This window comes from Schistocerca americana, chromosome 11 (genome assembly GCF_021461395.2).
Source record: "Schistocerca americana isolate TAMUIC-IGC-003095 chromosome 11, iqSchAmer2.1, whole genome shotgun sequence".
Lineage (NCBI taxonomy): Eukaryota > Metazoa > Arthropoda > Insecta > Orthoptera > Acrididae > Schistocerca > Schistocerca americana.
Genome location: NC_060129.1, coordinates 194,540,671 through 194,555,432, shown reverse-complemented (window position 1 = coordinate 194,555,432; position 14,762 = coordinate 194,540,671). Strand labels below are relative to the sequence as shown.

Sequence of the window (14,762 nt, the reverse complement as noted above, 5' to 3'; positions counted from 1 at the left end):
CTTCAACTGTATGTGGCTACCTGAAGAAATCTGCGGATTCCCTACATAGTCAAACGGAGGCTAGAGGTGGTGTTATACGGTGCTAGTGTGCTGCTCCTGGGGGTGGCTAATTTTTTGTCTAGTTGCTTACTAGGAAATACATTTCAGCTTGCAGTTGCTACAGGAAGTACATGCATACACTAATATCCTATAAATTTGAGAGCGACGTATGAGCTCTCACTCTCCAGCTACACGTATCACAATACATCCTGATCGACTACACACCAAATCTTAATGTCGTTTGATAACCTCTGGAGGGGGAAAAAACAAAAAAAAATGCAAATTACTCCTGCACACAGATATAGGAGCGAAGCAAAGCATACCTGCTCCATAGATGTCAACTTGCCAAGGAGGCAAGACGCCATACTTGAGGAGGGTAGAGGGAGATGAGGTCTCAAAGGAAAAAGGGTCACGGATGCGAGAGCTCGGGATTCGAGAAATGGTAATCCTGCCGGCTGCGTGAAAGGAACAGAAAATGTTGTTCATAATTTATTTTACAATTGTTCATATTGGTATTAGAAACCAATTGAGATACGGATATCGACACTTACCTGCAGAGATTGTAAGTCTTCAGTCACAGATCTTAAGTGTGATATTTAAAAATTTATCAGAAATTGCTACGAGTGTATTCAAAAGGCTCATTATATACAAATTTCCCAAAAATGAAACAACTTGAGTGTCCATTAAAGTCTACTTAGCAAACACTTCCATTATTTTTACTTTATTTGTGTATCTTTCACTCAATGCTACGAATTTTGGAGCTGTAACCCATTTTCAAGTGACTCTTTCTGCCACCAGTCAAGGTACCTGCACACTTACTGCTCAGGAGGATCCAGACACCCCTACATAATGCAGAACTGACCACTACATGTCACAAAAGGTGGATCCACCAGTATAAAAGGAGGCAATGAGTACTGTGTTGTCAGTACAGAAGGAATAACATCATAATGGATCTGTCGCGAGAGCTCACCGATTCTGAATGTGGATTCTTCATCGGATTTCAACTGAGCAACATATCCGTCACGTACATTTCGGTTTTTGATGGATCTGTTGGGAGAGCTCACTGATTCTGAATGTGAACTCTTCATCGGATATCAACTGAGCAACATATCTGTCACATACATTTTGGTTCCTCCAAAGCTGTTAAAGTTGATGGTCAGTGATGTGACTCTGAAGTGGAAATACAAAGGAACGACTACAGCTAAGATTAGACAGGCCTGATGTACTGACAAGCAGTGGCCTTTGACCACTGTGGAGAACAGCTGCAAAAACTCACACAAAATCATTGGTAGATATCACTTGTGAGTTCAAAAGTATTAACAGTAGTCTAGTCAGTACAACGGCCGTGTGTCGACTGCACACTTCCGTACACTATGCTAGGTGACACTCGAGGTGGGAGCAAAGAGCGACACCGCTGGACAGCACACGATTGAAAATGAGTAATTTGGAGTGATGAATCATGTTATACTCTGTAGCGATCTGATGGAAGGATTTTGGTTTGGCAAATGCCTGGAGAACATTACCTGCACCATACATAAAACCAACAGTGAAATATGTAGGAGATGGTTTACTGTGGTTAATGTGTGGTGTCTTTACCGCATTTAAAAAAACCACTAAATGCAGAAGGATAAAAATACATTTTACAGCATTGTTTACTCTTTACAGTACAGGAACAGTTTGTAGATGAGAAGTGATTGTATCAGAAAATGTTCCTGAAGAAGAGAAATTTGTTAACATTGAATATAGATTTAAGTGTCAGGAATTCGTTTCTGAAAGTATTTGTATGGAGTGTAGCCATGTATGGAAGTGAAACATGGACGATAAATAGTTTAGACAGGAAGAGAAGAAGCTTTCAAAATGTGGTGCAACAGAAAAATGCTGAAGATTAGATGGGTAGATCACGTAACTAATGAGGAGGTACTGAATAGAACCAGGGGAAGAGGAATTTGTGGCACAACTTGACTGGAAGAAAGGATCAGTTGGTAGGACACGTTCAATCCAGTCTCAGGACTGAAGATCACAACAACAACAACATCAGAATGATGCTGCACCCTGTCATAAAGGAGAATCTGTGAGGCAACAGTATGTGGACGACAACATTCCTGAAATGGACGAGGCTGACAAGTGTCCGGAGTTGAACCCAGTGAAACACTTCCAGGTCAATTTAGAAATTTGACTCCACTCCAAATCCGATGTCCAACATCAGTACCCTCTCTCATTTTGGCTCTTGGGGAAGAATAGGCTGCCATTCCTCCACAGACATTCAGACACCTCACTGAAAGTATCCCCACCAATGTTGAAGCCATCACAAATGTGAAGGGTGGACACATTCCATATTAATATTAACACATAGGTGTCCAAATACCTGTGATCAGATGGTGTATATACTGTCTAGTAAGGCTATTTCACATTCCTGCACAATTTTAGTTGGGAGGTGACTGCTGTTAACGCTTAATGTCAGCCCGACAGCTTCGCTGATGGAAGGAATGACTGTTTGAAAATGGGTACACGACCCCACACCTAGGTGCAAAGAACAAAAGATAAATAAATAAAATGGAAACATTGCAGTTGTGGAATATCTATTTTCAAAAAGAATTCTTTATGAGCTACGGGCTCACTGATAAAGTTCCCCTTCAAAAGTAATGGAGAAGATAATGGTAACGAGTTATATTGCAATATTCGAGCAAGTAAGAAAGTTGAATATTACAAAATTTGTTTTGATTTCTGTATACAAACTTTTAATGTATATCAATACAAAGATAATTCTTCGCAACAGGTTTGGTAACTAAACTGGTGCAGTACTATAGGCCAGAATCCAAATAATGAGCATATTTGCACCGACAAAGGCTTGAAAACAGTACTTGGATAGAATACTTTCTTTAAATCTTAATATGCACTAAAATGGCATGCAAATACTATGCTTTCGATTTAACGAAATTGCTTTCTCATTTAAAAAAACGAGTATCGACCACTACAAAAATGTCTGTCAGTCATCAGTCATCCCGTACAACTTTATATGAGGTCTGACAATATAACTGAACTGGAGGCATCCATGATAAGTGTACACCATCCACACACACTCACATATAGACTGATGTTAACTGCATCCAATCATCACCTTCAGAAAAATGGTGGCGGCTTGAATGTACTAAAAACCAGTCAAGATGATAAATACGAAAGTGATTATGGGGACTGAAAAATGGAATTATAACAAAGCAATTCATGTAAATACTCACATTGTTCAACCGTCAGTGTGACATAAGCCCTCGCTCCGGGAGTTGAAGGATAGTACCCAATTGCTTCACATATGTATGTTCCAGAATGTTCAAGCTAGAAGGGAAGAAACAGAATAAGTAAATGACAGTGCTACTCGTGTGAGAATTTTCTATCAGTGAAGTTAACCACTGCTCACATTAGTTAATTGGGCGTAACACGTAAGTCGCGTGTGATGCTAATTGGTAACAAACAAAATTTTAAATTCGTTATGTACACCTGTGTTAATGGTGTTAGAAGCACAAGTTTCTTTTATGACAGCTATTGCATTCAAATACAACAAGAGCAAGAGACTGATATGACATAATGCGCTATTGCTGATTTTTACGAAATGTACAGTGTGATAATCATTTAAAGTCAAAATTGTGCAACAGGACAACAAGCAAACTGACAGGTGCAGTTCAAAATGAGCTCACCTGTATCTCCGGCATCTCCAGACGACCGTTGACATCCCGTGAGCCTGGCGGCAGTGGCTGGTTGTTGGCCCTCAGCCAGTGGACGCGCGCCCTCAGCGGCCCCTCGTCTCTGCACTGGAATACCACCTCGCGGCCTGGACGGTCACGTCGAAGGGAGAGGAGGGACGAGGGAGAACACAATTTGTATTAGATTTCATATAACACAGCTTGTAAGAGCAACCGGAACATATTTCACTATGCCTTATCAGACTGCTGAGAGCTTCTATTTTTCGAGGTGTGGCGTTCAAACGGTTGCTTTTTAGCATCTGATCTAAATTAGTTGTCACGCAACGTCAAGTGCTGCAAAAAGTACTGTGTGTAAGCAGCAGCTACACTGCCCTGTGCCAATATAAAATCAATTTGAAATCTTTTGCCAAAATCATGTGAAAATTCTGAAATTCATAAATGGCATGATTTTTTATGAAATGGGTGACATTTTCGGATTGGAGAAACACCTTTGTGCTTACCCCGTCATATTTCAAAAACTATTGAGCTTGTTAAAATACACCTACCCCCTTTATTAACAAAATATCTTGACAGGCAACAGATCTTTCACAAAATTCATATCACATTGCATTTGCTACGTATTAGCTCCGGCATTTATCTCATAACAAGCATGTGAAAATTCTGAATTTCACATATGGTATAGATTTCTATAGTGCTCCTAGACATGTCAAAAATCTGTTCTTTAATTTAATTAGTGCCAGCTTTAAGTTAACTTTTGAATGGATTAAATTTTCCCATCTGGGATACAGTTGCAAACTTATGATGTCATATCTCAAAAATTAGTGAGCCCTTTTAAATAAGTTTCTTTTTTGGTGATAACCAAAATACCTCATTTGGAAATGGGTCTATTTAAAGTTGTTTACCACATTACATTTGCTATGTGTTTAAGCTTAAAAAATCAAATAAAAATTCTGAAATAAGGTTATGGTATAGATCTCTAAGCATCTCAAAAATATTTTCTTAATGATTTCATCCGCGATGGATGCCAAGCCACGGCTGTTAGCGAAAGCCCGTAATGGCAGTAGCATACAGCTGTCATTGCTGTATTTTTGGCAGGAGCAGTCACACTTGCTGTCAAATGACAACTACTTTAAATCAGATTATAGTGAATTTAGGCTTTTTGTGCTTTCCCATAATGACTACTGTGCTTATACGATTGTGGTTCTGGCACAAGAGGTAGAATACCATCGGTATTACTGCTCCCAATTTAAATTAAATTTCATGCACAGTGCTCTCATTTGGCAGAACTTCTTGATGCAATACTGAATGTTTACATGCTTGAGAGCAGCATTTATGTTTCAAATGTAACACAAGTTCAATAAGAGTTAACTAAATAGTCCAATATTCCCCATTACTTCAAAAGACTGTTTACTATATCCTTTACTTTGAAAAATGTTCACCTTTTCCATTGCTTTGAAAAATTGTTCAAATTTCCCTTTCCTTTGAAAAGATCTTTGCATTTCCCACATTAAAATATGCCTTCCTAGTGTTGCACTAAGCATGTAATCCAAGTCAAGTATATAAAGTGAATAAGACTGTACACAACCTTCATAACATTTCTCTTGCAACAAGAATATCAAAGAGCAAAATGTTCAACATTTTAAGCACACACTGATAAACTTGCACTGCTCACACTTCCTATCTGTTCTTTCAAATTAGGAATCACCTGCACTTTTGTTAAAAGAAAGCAAGCTTATTTAGTTAGCTCCCAAACTGTCTGTTTAATCTGCACTGCACCTGTGAATGTTCAGATATATAAGATTTTCGCTAGTAGATATACTTTTTTTCCCGTCAAAAGAAACTTGTTTCGGATCATGATATAGTTGCCACCACCACAGCATTCATTTTTTTTATGTCTGGAGCAAATTTTTCACTTTGGAACCACTTTTCACAGCAAACTTAATGTTTTTTATTCTGCAATTGGAGAATGTGCTACTGCATAACTTCTAACATTAAATATGTGGGCTGGAATTGACTGCAAACTCAGAGCTCTCCTAACGCTTTCCCCAACTGAGTTACCCACACAAGACTTGTGACCCAGCCTCACAGGTTCAATGTACGCAGACTGGCTTTGAAAGTGGAACATAGGTACTAACAGAACTGTAGCTGTGACGGCAGGTCATGAATTTTGACTGACAGCTCAGCTGGTAAGAGTATTACCTTTTTTTTTTTTTTTTTTCCAGCTACCACAACTTTTCCTTATTGTTCCATTCCGCTGTACTCCTGAGGGCAAAAGCACTATCTTCAAAATATTTCATTAATTCCTCTCAAGTAGCAGGCATTTCTACTAGACTAAAGGCATTTCTACTAGACCAAGCACACCTTCAGGTATCTTCCTTTGTTCACCAGTAACAAGTTCATTCTTTCCTTACACTACCTTTAGGTAGTGAGAGCAACAGCAACATAACTTCTCAGACTTAAACACTGACGTGGAAAAAACAGAAGGAAGCACATGAGCGGTACTTCAAAAATGAAACTTCTGCATCCTCCACCCATTTTTCTGCCCATATCCCATTAAAACAACCAACAAATCTATAAATATTCAATATACACTAAAAATACAATCACATATCAAAATAACTATTACTCAATACAGTTGATATAAAGAGTAAAATTAAACCTTTCTAACAGAAAGCTCATTCTAGCAGCAGTTAATAGTAGTGCACAGAAGCGAAATGAGTATTTCTTTAAATTGAAAATTAGTGTCCATTTGCAACCCATTACATCTCATTAAAATTGCACCATAAGTTTATACATGTGCCCCAAGGTTTCAGAAGAAAATTTGGGACAAACCTGAAAAATTAAGGCAACTTTTTTTGTTACCCTCGCATGCAAAAGAGATAAACGTTTGTATTAGCAAATTAATTCTTAAGGCGTTTTGAACAATTGCTGTGAGCTTTAACATGTTTCTGTAAGGTTTAATAGAAAGCTAAATATTCATTTCTCAACACTAAGTACTCAGCACGTGATCTTGCATCACCTCTACAATTTTAAAAGCAAACGTATAAAGGCAACCTGCGTACTGATCTTATTGTACACACTTTTATGCGGGAAACTTTTCTCTTGGCCATTATAACACTCAATATGTTTGTTTGCGTGGCTATCTTCAGTAGTAGCTGTTATTTTCCCAGTGTTAAGCTTTCTGTTATTTAAGAGTGTGTTACATGTCACTTGTTTTGTTTTTATTTACAAAGCATCACTAATGGTCATTCTTTGAATGTAGTATGCAAAAAACATTTCTTCAGTTTGTAGAGGCACTAAGCCACCAATAGTTACATAAACAAGATTGAACACTTCGTTGGCTTTTCAATGAATCCTTTGTTGAACGAGAGTACACACACACATAAAACTCTCTCTCTCTCTCTCTCTCTCTCTCTCTCAAGTACAGCCAGATGAATACACAACACCTATCTGACAGGACTTCCCATACCAAGTTCCTAAATTGTTTTATTTATAGATTAAAACAGTTTTTCTGCACCCCACTTTTGTAAAACTTCACAAAAGTGGTCTTCATGAATGAAAACCTGGCAAAATGACAGTGAAACTTCTATGAAAACATCTCTTGTGAAGTTCTGCAGAAGCGAAGTTAAACGTTAAAACAAAAATGTAGGAAAAGAAAAGGCAGGTCCCTAAAATCCAGTGACTAGAAAACCGTGAAAGTGCAATCAAGTATTTTTCAACTTGAATCTCTCCTAACAACAAAGAAAAAACATGTTGACTTCATAACACTTACAAAAAGTGCAATAAACACTGTCACTGTTAAGGAAGCTGTAAAACAAATTCATCAGGAAAAATTATTTTTAATCTGTAAATAAAAATTGTAGGTATGTATTATGTTTACTGAATGACTATTGATGATGTTTTGTAAATACAAGTAAAACACATTCAATATGAAACACTCTTATATTGCAATACCCTTAACAGAGAAAAAGTAAATGATAATCATTCGCAAAACCCCAAACTTCATATCAAGCTTATCTGGGAGCAAAATCTGCCAAAGTATCTCATGAAAGATGAATGAGCACAATGATTTGTGACCCATGGTTGGGAGGAGAGGGAGGGAGGGGGAGAGAGGTGGGGGTAAGGGAGAGGGGGGGGGGGAGAGAGAGAGAGAGAGAGAGAGAGAGAGAGAGAGAGGTCTTCTGTGACAAAAGCAATCTAAGTATTATACCTCACAGCAGCAAAACACCAAATTTCAGAAAAAAGGGCTGGTGTGCATGAGAACTGGAAGTAAATGAATAAACATTACAGTAAGAAAGCTACCTTGGCCTGGCAGAAAAATACAACAGCAACCAGATACTTACTATGCAGACTATTACATTTTTAGGACAAACCAAATGGCTTACATGCAAAGCCCATGCAGATGTTGAACCGGCATCACACCTGTGTTAAGGAGCCGGCTGTCAGCTCCTACACTCAAGTGACTGCAGACGAAGCATTAATAGGAGTTACTTCTGAAGCTTTACTGTGGCGGATGCAGGCATAATAGTACAATATGTGGGAAAAAGAAAGTTGTCAACTTACCCTCTGTAAAAATGTGGTGTGGTTCCACAACAGAATAGGGAAGAAAAAATAACAACAAACTAGGTTAGTCCACACAACATTCAATCATTTATCTCTCTTTTATCACAAATTTAATAATTTATTTATTTTTTAAAGGTTGTTCTTATCTCTATTTTTTAATTTGGGATTTCGATATTCTTAAGGTATAGCACCAGAGGAGTTTTACATCTAAGAGGTATGAGAAATACAAAAGAAAATGTGTTTACTACACTGACAATTGGGTTAAGTTTCATTTAATTTTTTTATGTGAACCTAAAAGAAATTAGCTGTATGATGTGTACATACTTCTTAGAAATTACTGTTGTAAACAGAAATTATTTTCATTAAAACAGGTATTTGTTCATCTGAATTTTGATTGGATGATCATGATTTTATGGGCACTTTCTGCAACACTTCCACAAGTTTTAGTTAACACTACAGTGATTGGTCACTTAGAAGAATATTGGGCCTGGGAAATCGAGCATTTATGCCACTTTTTTAAAGTGTTAATGCCACATATGTAACTGACGTATCTTCTAGAGTAATGCATTCTAAAAAGAGCCAAGCTTCTTCATATTTACTTTAGTTCTTCAATAGATTATAAATTTGAAAATAAAAGTGAAGGAAAGTATATGTATCCTCCCACGAAAAAGTGCAAGGTGAATTGCTCAGCAATTTCTTCCTCTTGAGCTTCCAAAATTTCTCGCTCGCTCAACAAATGTGATGTATTTGTATAAGAATTACAGCACACTGTGAAGCCTAATGAGTACATGCAAGAAATTACATCAATGCAATCACATTGGCTCAGACATTCACGGCAGCAGCTGTTACGTTTAATAATGCTTTCTTTTCAAATAATTCTAGAATTGACAACAGAAGGCAGAATCAGTCAAGGAGCAGGTCCCGAGACACCCATACAGTGTTCTCATACAAAATTAGTCCAGTTGTCGGGCGATAGGTGGCTCGTACGTCGAGAAAATCACAGCCCGACCTATACTCAAGTGTGATCCTTTAACACAAAAGTGTTAACAGACTTCCTTCTAACATTTGTCAAAACTTAAGATAGCTGTTGGAAATTTTTTAATAACTGTGACTGCAAATAAAGTTAGTTTGCAATCACTGATGCTCTGCCTTCACAAGGCTACCATGAACACAAGTGTCAGTGTGATATCTCTCTAGCCATAGGCGAGAAAATGATGACCACTCAGTCATTAGAGCCACCACTGATGATGTCACTTTTGCGTATCAACGATCTATCAGTAATCAGTAACACTTAAAAAATGGCTAAGCTAGACCTCCAGAAAAAACTACAAATTTGAATCTTGTCACTGGACTTAAGGCTTTTAGACAAAATTGTGTGTGTGTGTTTTGCGTGTGCATGAGGCAGTGTGATACTGTGTCATGCAGTAGGGTCTGCGTTTTTTAATTTATGTTTTAGATTGTTGCTCTGATGCTAGATGGAATTTACTATAATGAGGGACATTTACATAGTAAGTGACATTATGTTTTATTTCACAGAACTATACTTAAAAAGGATTGTTCACTAGAACACTTCTGTAAAAATATTAAGAACAATTCTTAACTTAGATTGTAAGAGAAATTAAGACCATTTGAAATAAATGTACAAGAGAAACTGAAGATTTCTTATAACAAAACTGTACTTTTGTCTTTTTAATGCATTGGTGTTAAATAATACTGAAAGGTCAGAACAAATGTTTAACAAAGCATGTAACTAATCATTTATACATTTCAAATAACAAAAACTTTATCAGTGAATGGGTATTGTGTGTTTAAGGCAATTAATTATCACTGCCGCCTTTGTACAATGTAGATTAAAGTTTCCTTTTATGTTGATGTTCTGCTGGTAGAGAACATTTGATTTCAGCATTTCTTGAAAGCTCTGTGGTTTATTAACTTTATATTCTTCTTTTAGTGAAAGTTCTGTTTATAATCAGACTTCCCAAGAACTGCATTAGTAACTACATGAATTCTCACTACTGTTACAAAAACTACTTTTTATTAGTGCACTCATAAATATCGCAGGTGCTCTGTTAGGGTGAAGAAGTTCTTTGTGGCAATTACAACAAATTTCAGTACAAGTCAAAAGGAGAGTTATAACAAAACGCAAACCACAACAAATAAACATGAAAGTGTCAGTACATAATATGAAGGGATTTTCCACCATAATACCATTTACGATGGTGTGCTCTCCACCTTTTTCTTCAGGATACACACACAAATTTAGTTACACAAAAGGTCACAGTATGCAGTGCTACCCAAGTAAGACATGAAATTATCCTAAGGCAGAAGGGTGTTCACTTCAGTTCTTCATTACAATTGCTACTGATCTGCATTCTCAAGCTCGATTTACAACAAAGCGAGCAGAAGCGAACCGATATCCGTACACGATTCACCAGAGTTCACTACCATTCACTTGTATCTCTGAACAAGTGTTTGCAGAAGCAAGGAAATGTGAGATAACGCACACAACCTATCAACGTGGCTTTATCGTTTTTTAGTGCTAATAAGTAGCACACACGATTCAACACCATATAGTTAGAGACACGATCCAAAACTGTGATAATTGGAGATGATTATTTTGGATTGAGAGCACTCCATTTTTCACTAAGTAACCAGAATGGCACAGGAAAAGAAAATTTTTTGAGACCTGAATTTGTATGTAAGCAAGAAATGTGTCGAATTGCAGCTCCAGCCTTCCTTAGCATTACTCCAAAACTCTGAACATATGTCTGTTGACGCTTTCTGCCGGTTTCTCATTACAATTGAGGTGCATATTTTAAAGTAGAACACTAATTACTGATGAGCGACATAACCTGAAAAAATACTAACACTCCGGTTATTTGCAAACGTTGACATTTAACATTAGCGACTGTTTCAGATTTCAATAGGTTCACGATCTCAGATCGTTTTTGATGTCTGCAGTGACATTTGGTAGCACTTCAAAGTAGTTTGTTAAAGTGTATACAAGGAAGATAATATCAATAAAATGTGATAAATGAAATTTGAGCAACTCTGAAAAAGATATGTGTCTGCTTGTGTGAATGTGTGTGTATGTTTCCCCTTCTTTTCTGAAAAAGACTTTGGGCAAAAGTTAAGTAAATAACAACCTTTTCGTTGTGCCCATCTGCAACTCGATGTATCACATTTTAAGTGAATAGCAATCTATCCTTTTCACAGCTGTTGATGTTCCATTTAGGGCAAACACTACCAAATGCGGACCGAATCTAGCTCACTTGTGCTCACCTACCATTTACACCACACAGAATTCTTGTTTGCTTGTGTTTGCCATGTAAACCAGTTTCAGAAGCGGGTAGATCCAACTGATAGGGTAAGTTACATTTATAGTTTCACCCATGTGAAAGAACAAGTACCATCATTTATGAAATAGGGAAATATGACTGCAACCACTGGGCCTTTCCAAACCACAAGGTTTCTAGTGTCTTGCCCTTCCCTTCTTCATCACATCACAACATCATAGTTTCTTATTGAGTATTGCCTTGTGATTCATTACAAAAGGCACCTTGTGTTTTGAAACACCAAATATGTATTGCTTGTCCAGTGCAAGCTTTCACAGCTGAACTTTACACCTTTTGTATTATGAGCACTAGGCTCTGGTCCAAGACAAGGTTCTGTACTTGACATTCCATCTCCTGATGCTCAAGACATCATCAGAGGCTATAAAGGCTCAGGTAGTTAATTTTCAAATTAAAAAATGCTCCTCAACAAGATGACAATACAAACAGGAGGGCTGGGGTACTGTTTACTTCATAAACACACAACAGTCTATTTTCTGTCTTTCCTTTCTGTTAAAACTGCTTTTGCATTTCTGAATTTCAATGGCCTTTCCGTAATGACTGTATCTCAACACAAATATAGTCTCAAAGAATCAAATGCAGTGGTTCTTTGGCTGCAGTGCACGATCTGCACATGTGATCAACTCTACAAGGTGACTGCTACTAAAAGAAGCATCTGCATTTGGCTTAAATGTCATAAGAGTGATTGTCACCATGGCAACATGGATAAACAGGCAGTAGCAGATCATGCTCTGGGACCAGAAACCAAAAAATTAAATTCTCTGACACTAAGGTTTTTGTCAAGGTCCAATCAATACTACGCTACGATGAAAAAAAGGAGACAGCACCCACTTTAATGTTCATAAAAGTTCAACAACGCATTTTGACCATACGTCAGCAGTCGCTGGATTGTTAAACACAAGCAGTTCGACTTGCTGAGCTTAGTAAGTTCAAAAATCAACTAAAGATGGGTTCACAGTCATGACGCTTCCTCCATTAAGATACTAACTGTCAAGTACAGAAATATGCCTTAGACAATGGCCCACTAACTATAAAATAAATCCCCAGGAACTTATTGGTCATTTTGATGGTTTTCCTGGCTTCGTGCCCATTTTAAAAATCAATGTAGTTTAACTACGTTCTCAAACCTAATGGCCTACCATACAGATTGTAACAAAAATTTACAAACTTCAAGGGTCTGTAGTGTGTCTCTTGAGATACAAATTAAGGACAAGATCTAATAAATGAAAATACCACGCAATCATACTACAGAGTGTCTGTGCTACAGGGGAGAATGCGTACCACTGAGCCACCATTTGGCAGAAAACTTTTGAGTTTGCACACTGACGGACCACAAGCAGAATTCCTCACAGCGCATCTAGCAACATTCAGGACATCAGATGGCCTCTCAGTTTTCCATGCACGCCACGATAACACCGCAGAAGGAACTAAGCACGGTAGACGAAAAGGCATTGGTGTAGAAAAACACTTGCTGCTCATGTGGTGGCCTAGTGCTAAACAGTATTCGCGACACTTTGAAGTGCCACTGTAGAACGTTTCTGGACACGGATTTCAATCCTCAATTCGCTCGTCAACATGCTTTCTAAAAACATAAAAAAAGGTATATTTTGTCATGCCCTCTGTACCAAACATTCTACAGAAATCATTTGACCATAAAATGGGAAGACGGGATGGATCTGACACGTACGAGCCCAATAAAAAAAAAGGGGTCTTTCAAAAAACAGCTAATCCTATACTTGGTTAGCACCACATACAATGTTAATGTGAGGTTTAATACAAGGGATAACCTCATGCCGCCACACAATTGAAGAGTATGAAATGGAAATTTATTTATTACACACTAAAGTGGGAACATAGAAAGCAAATGAATTTGTACATACTTTCTTTGATGATCTGGTCGTCAGGATAAGTCTTCAGGTTGAGGCCTCCGACAGTTGGTACAGCAGCTGCAAGAAATCAACACACCGTTGATGCATATCCAGCAATGCTGGAACTCACTTACTTCATAACATGAAAACTATGGAAGTCTTGATGTTCATGGAAACAATATGGACTCTAGTGAGGTTCAAAACATTATTTTACTACACAATAAAAACTCAGAAAGTCAGTAAATAAATGACTGAAATAATGAATACAAAGCAGAAGGGAACAAGCAAACATAGTTCGGTATTATTCTGTAGGTCACAGGCCTTCCTTCATTATAAGTAACAAATGAGTCCCTGTGGAATTCATCTTTTGCATAATGTTAAAACAACATTTAGGACCGACTGTATAAACATCGCTGACTGGAGGTCAAATTTGACATAAGATCAGAAACTGAAATATGTTCAGGACTCAGCTCTATTGCATAACACTAAATTTGGATCCACTGAAGCAGGTTCCGATTTGATCTTAGGTAGCATGTAACATGCTTGGCAACACCGATAAAATCAGCTATCGACACAAGTATTGTGCTTCGACCACAGATATTTATCATACATGATAGATACACACAGTATTTATTATAAGGTGTCAAGCTATAGCTGTGAGAGAGCAAGTAAACAGAAAAAGGAGTAACCATTAAACTTCTCCCAGTATGAGAAAGATTTACTGCTGGAAATTTTATTGGGCCAGTATAAAGATATAACTGAGTGGATTGGCGGGGGCGGGGCGAGTGGGGGGGGGGATCACTGTGGTCAACAAGGTAAAGGCATGGAGAAAAGTTGCGGATGACTTTAATTCTCTTGTAAGGTCGATACCTTATGGACTGCTTTGAAAGCTGTTGCTATGTGTCCTTCAGCAAGACCACCAACCACTATCTGAAAGATTCCTGTGGCATAAAATCTAAAAGTTAACAGCTCACTGCAGTCAGCAGTTAGTTTCTTTTTATTGCTTTCATCAGATAGTCTCTGAGCATTAGTTCCAATCGCTCTACAGTACTTTTCTGCAAACGAAACCTCAGCTTAAATGACTGTTATTCAATTCCAAGAATGGGTTCACCCATTCACAGAACGTGTGGGGAACTTGTTGGGTCTCGTCATCGTCGTTCTCAGAAGATATATCTGAATGCTCAGGTATTTGTAAACTAAACGAAAGGAAACAATGTAATTCGCATTGTGTAGGGTTATTGCGA

General features: G+C 37.7%; 1 protein-coding gene across 1 annotated transcript in view; it reads right to left on the bottom strand.

Annotated features, from left to right (window-relative positions):
• Positions 1-14,762, bottom strand: part of LOC124553582 (basement membrane-specific heparan sulfate proteoglycan core protein) — a 799,417-nt gene that overhangs the window by 249,033 nt on the left and 535,622 nt on the right. The window contains exons 23-26 of the mRNA XM_047127431.1: positions 13,531-13,596; positions 8,298-8,300; positions 3,729-3,862; positions 3,276-3,369 (exon numbers count right to left, since the gene is read on the bottom strand). Coding sequence (XP_046983387.1) covers positions 3,276-3,369; positions 3,729-3,862; positions 8,298-8,300; positions 13,531-13,596 — 297 coding nt within the window. The remainder of the gene's footprint in view (positions 1-3,275; positions 3,370-3,728; positions 3,863-8,297; positions 8,301-13,530; positions 13,597-14,762) is intronic.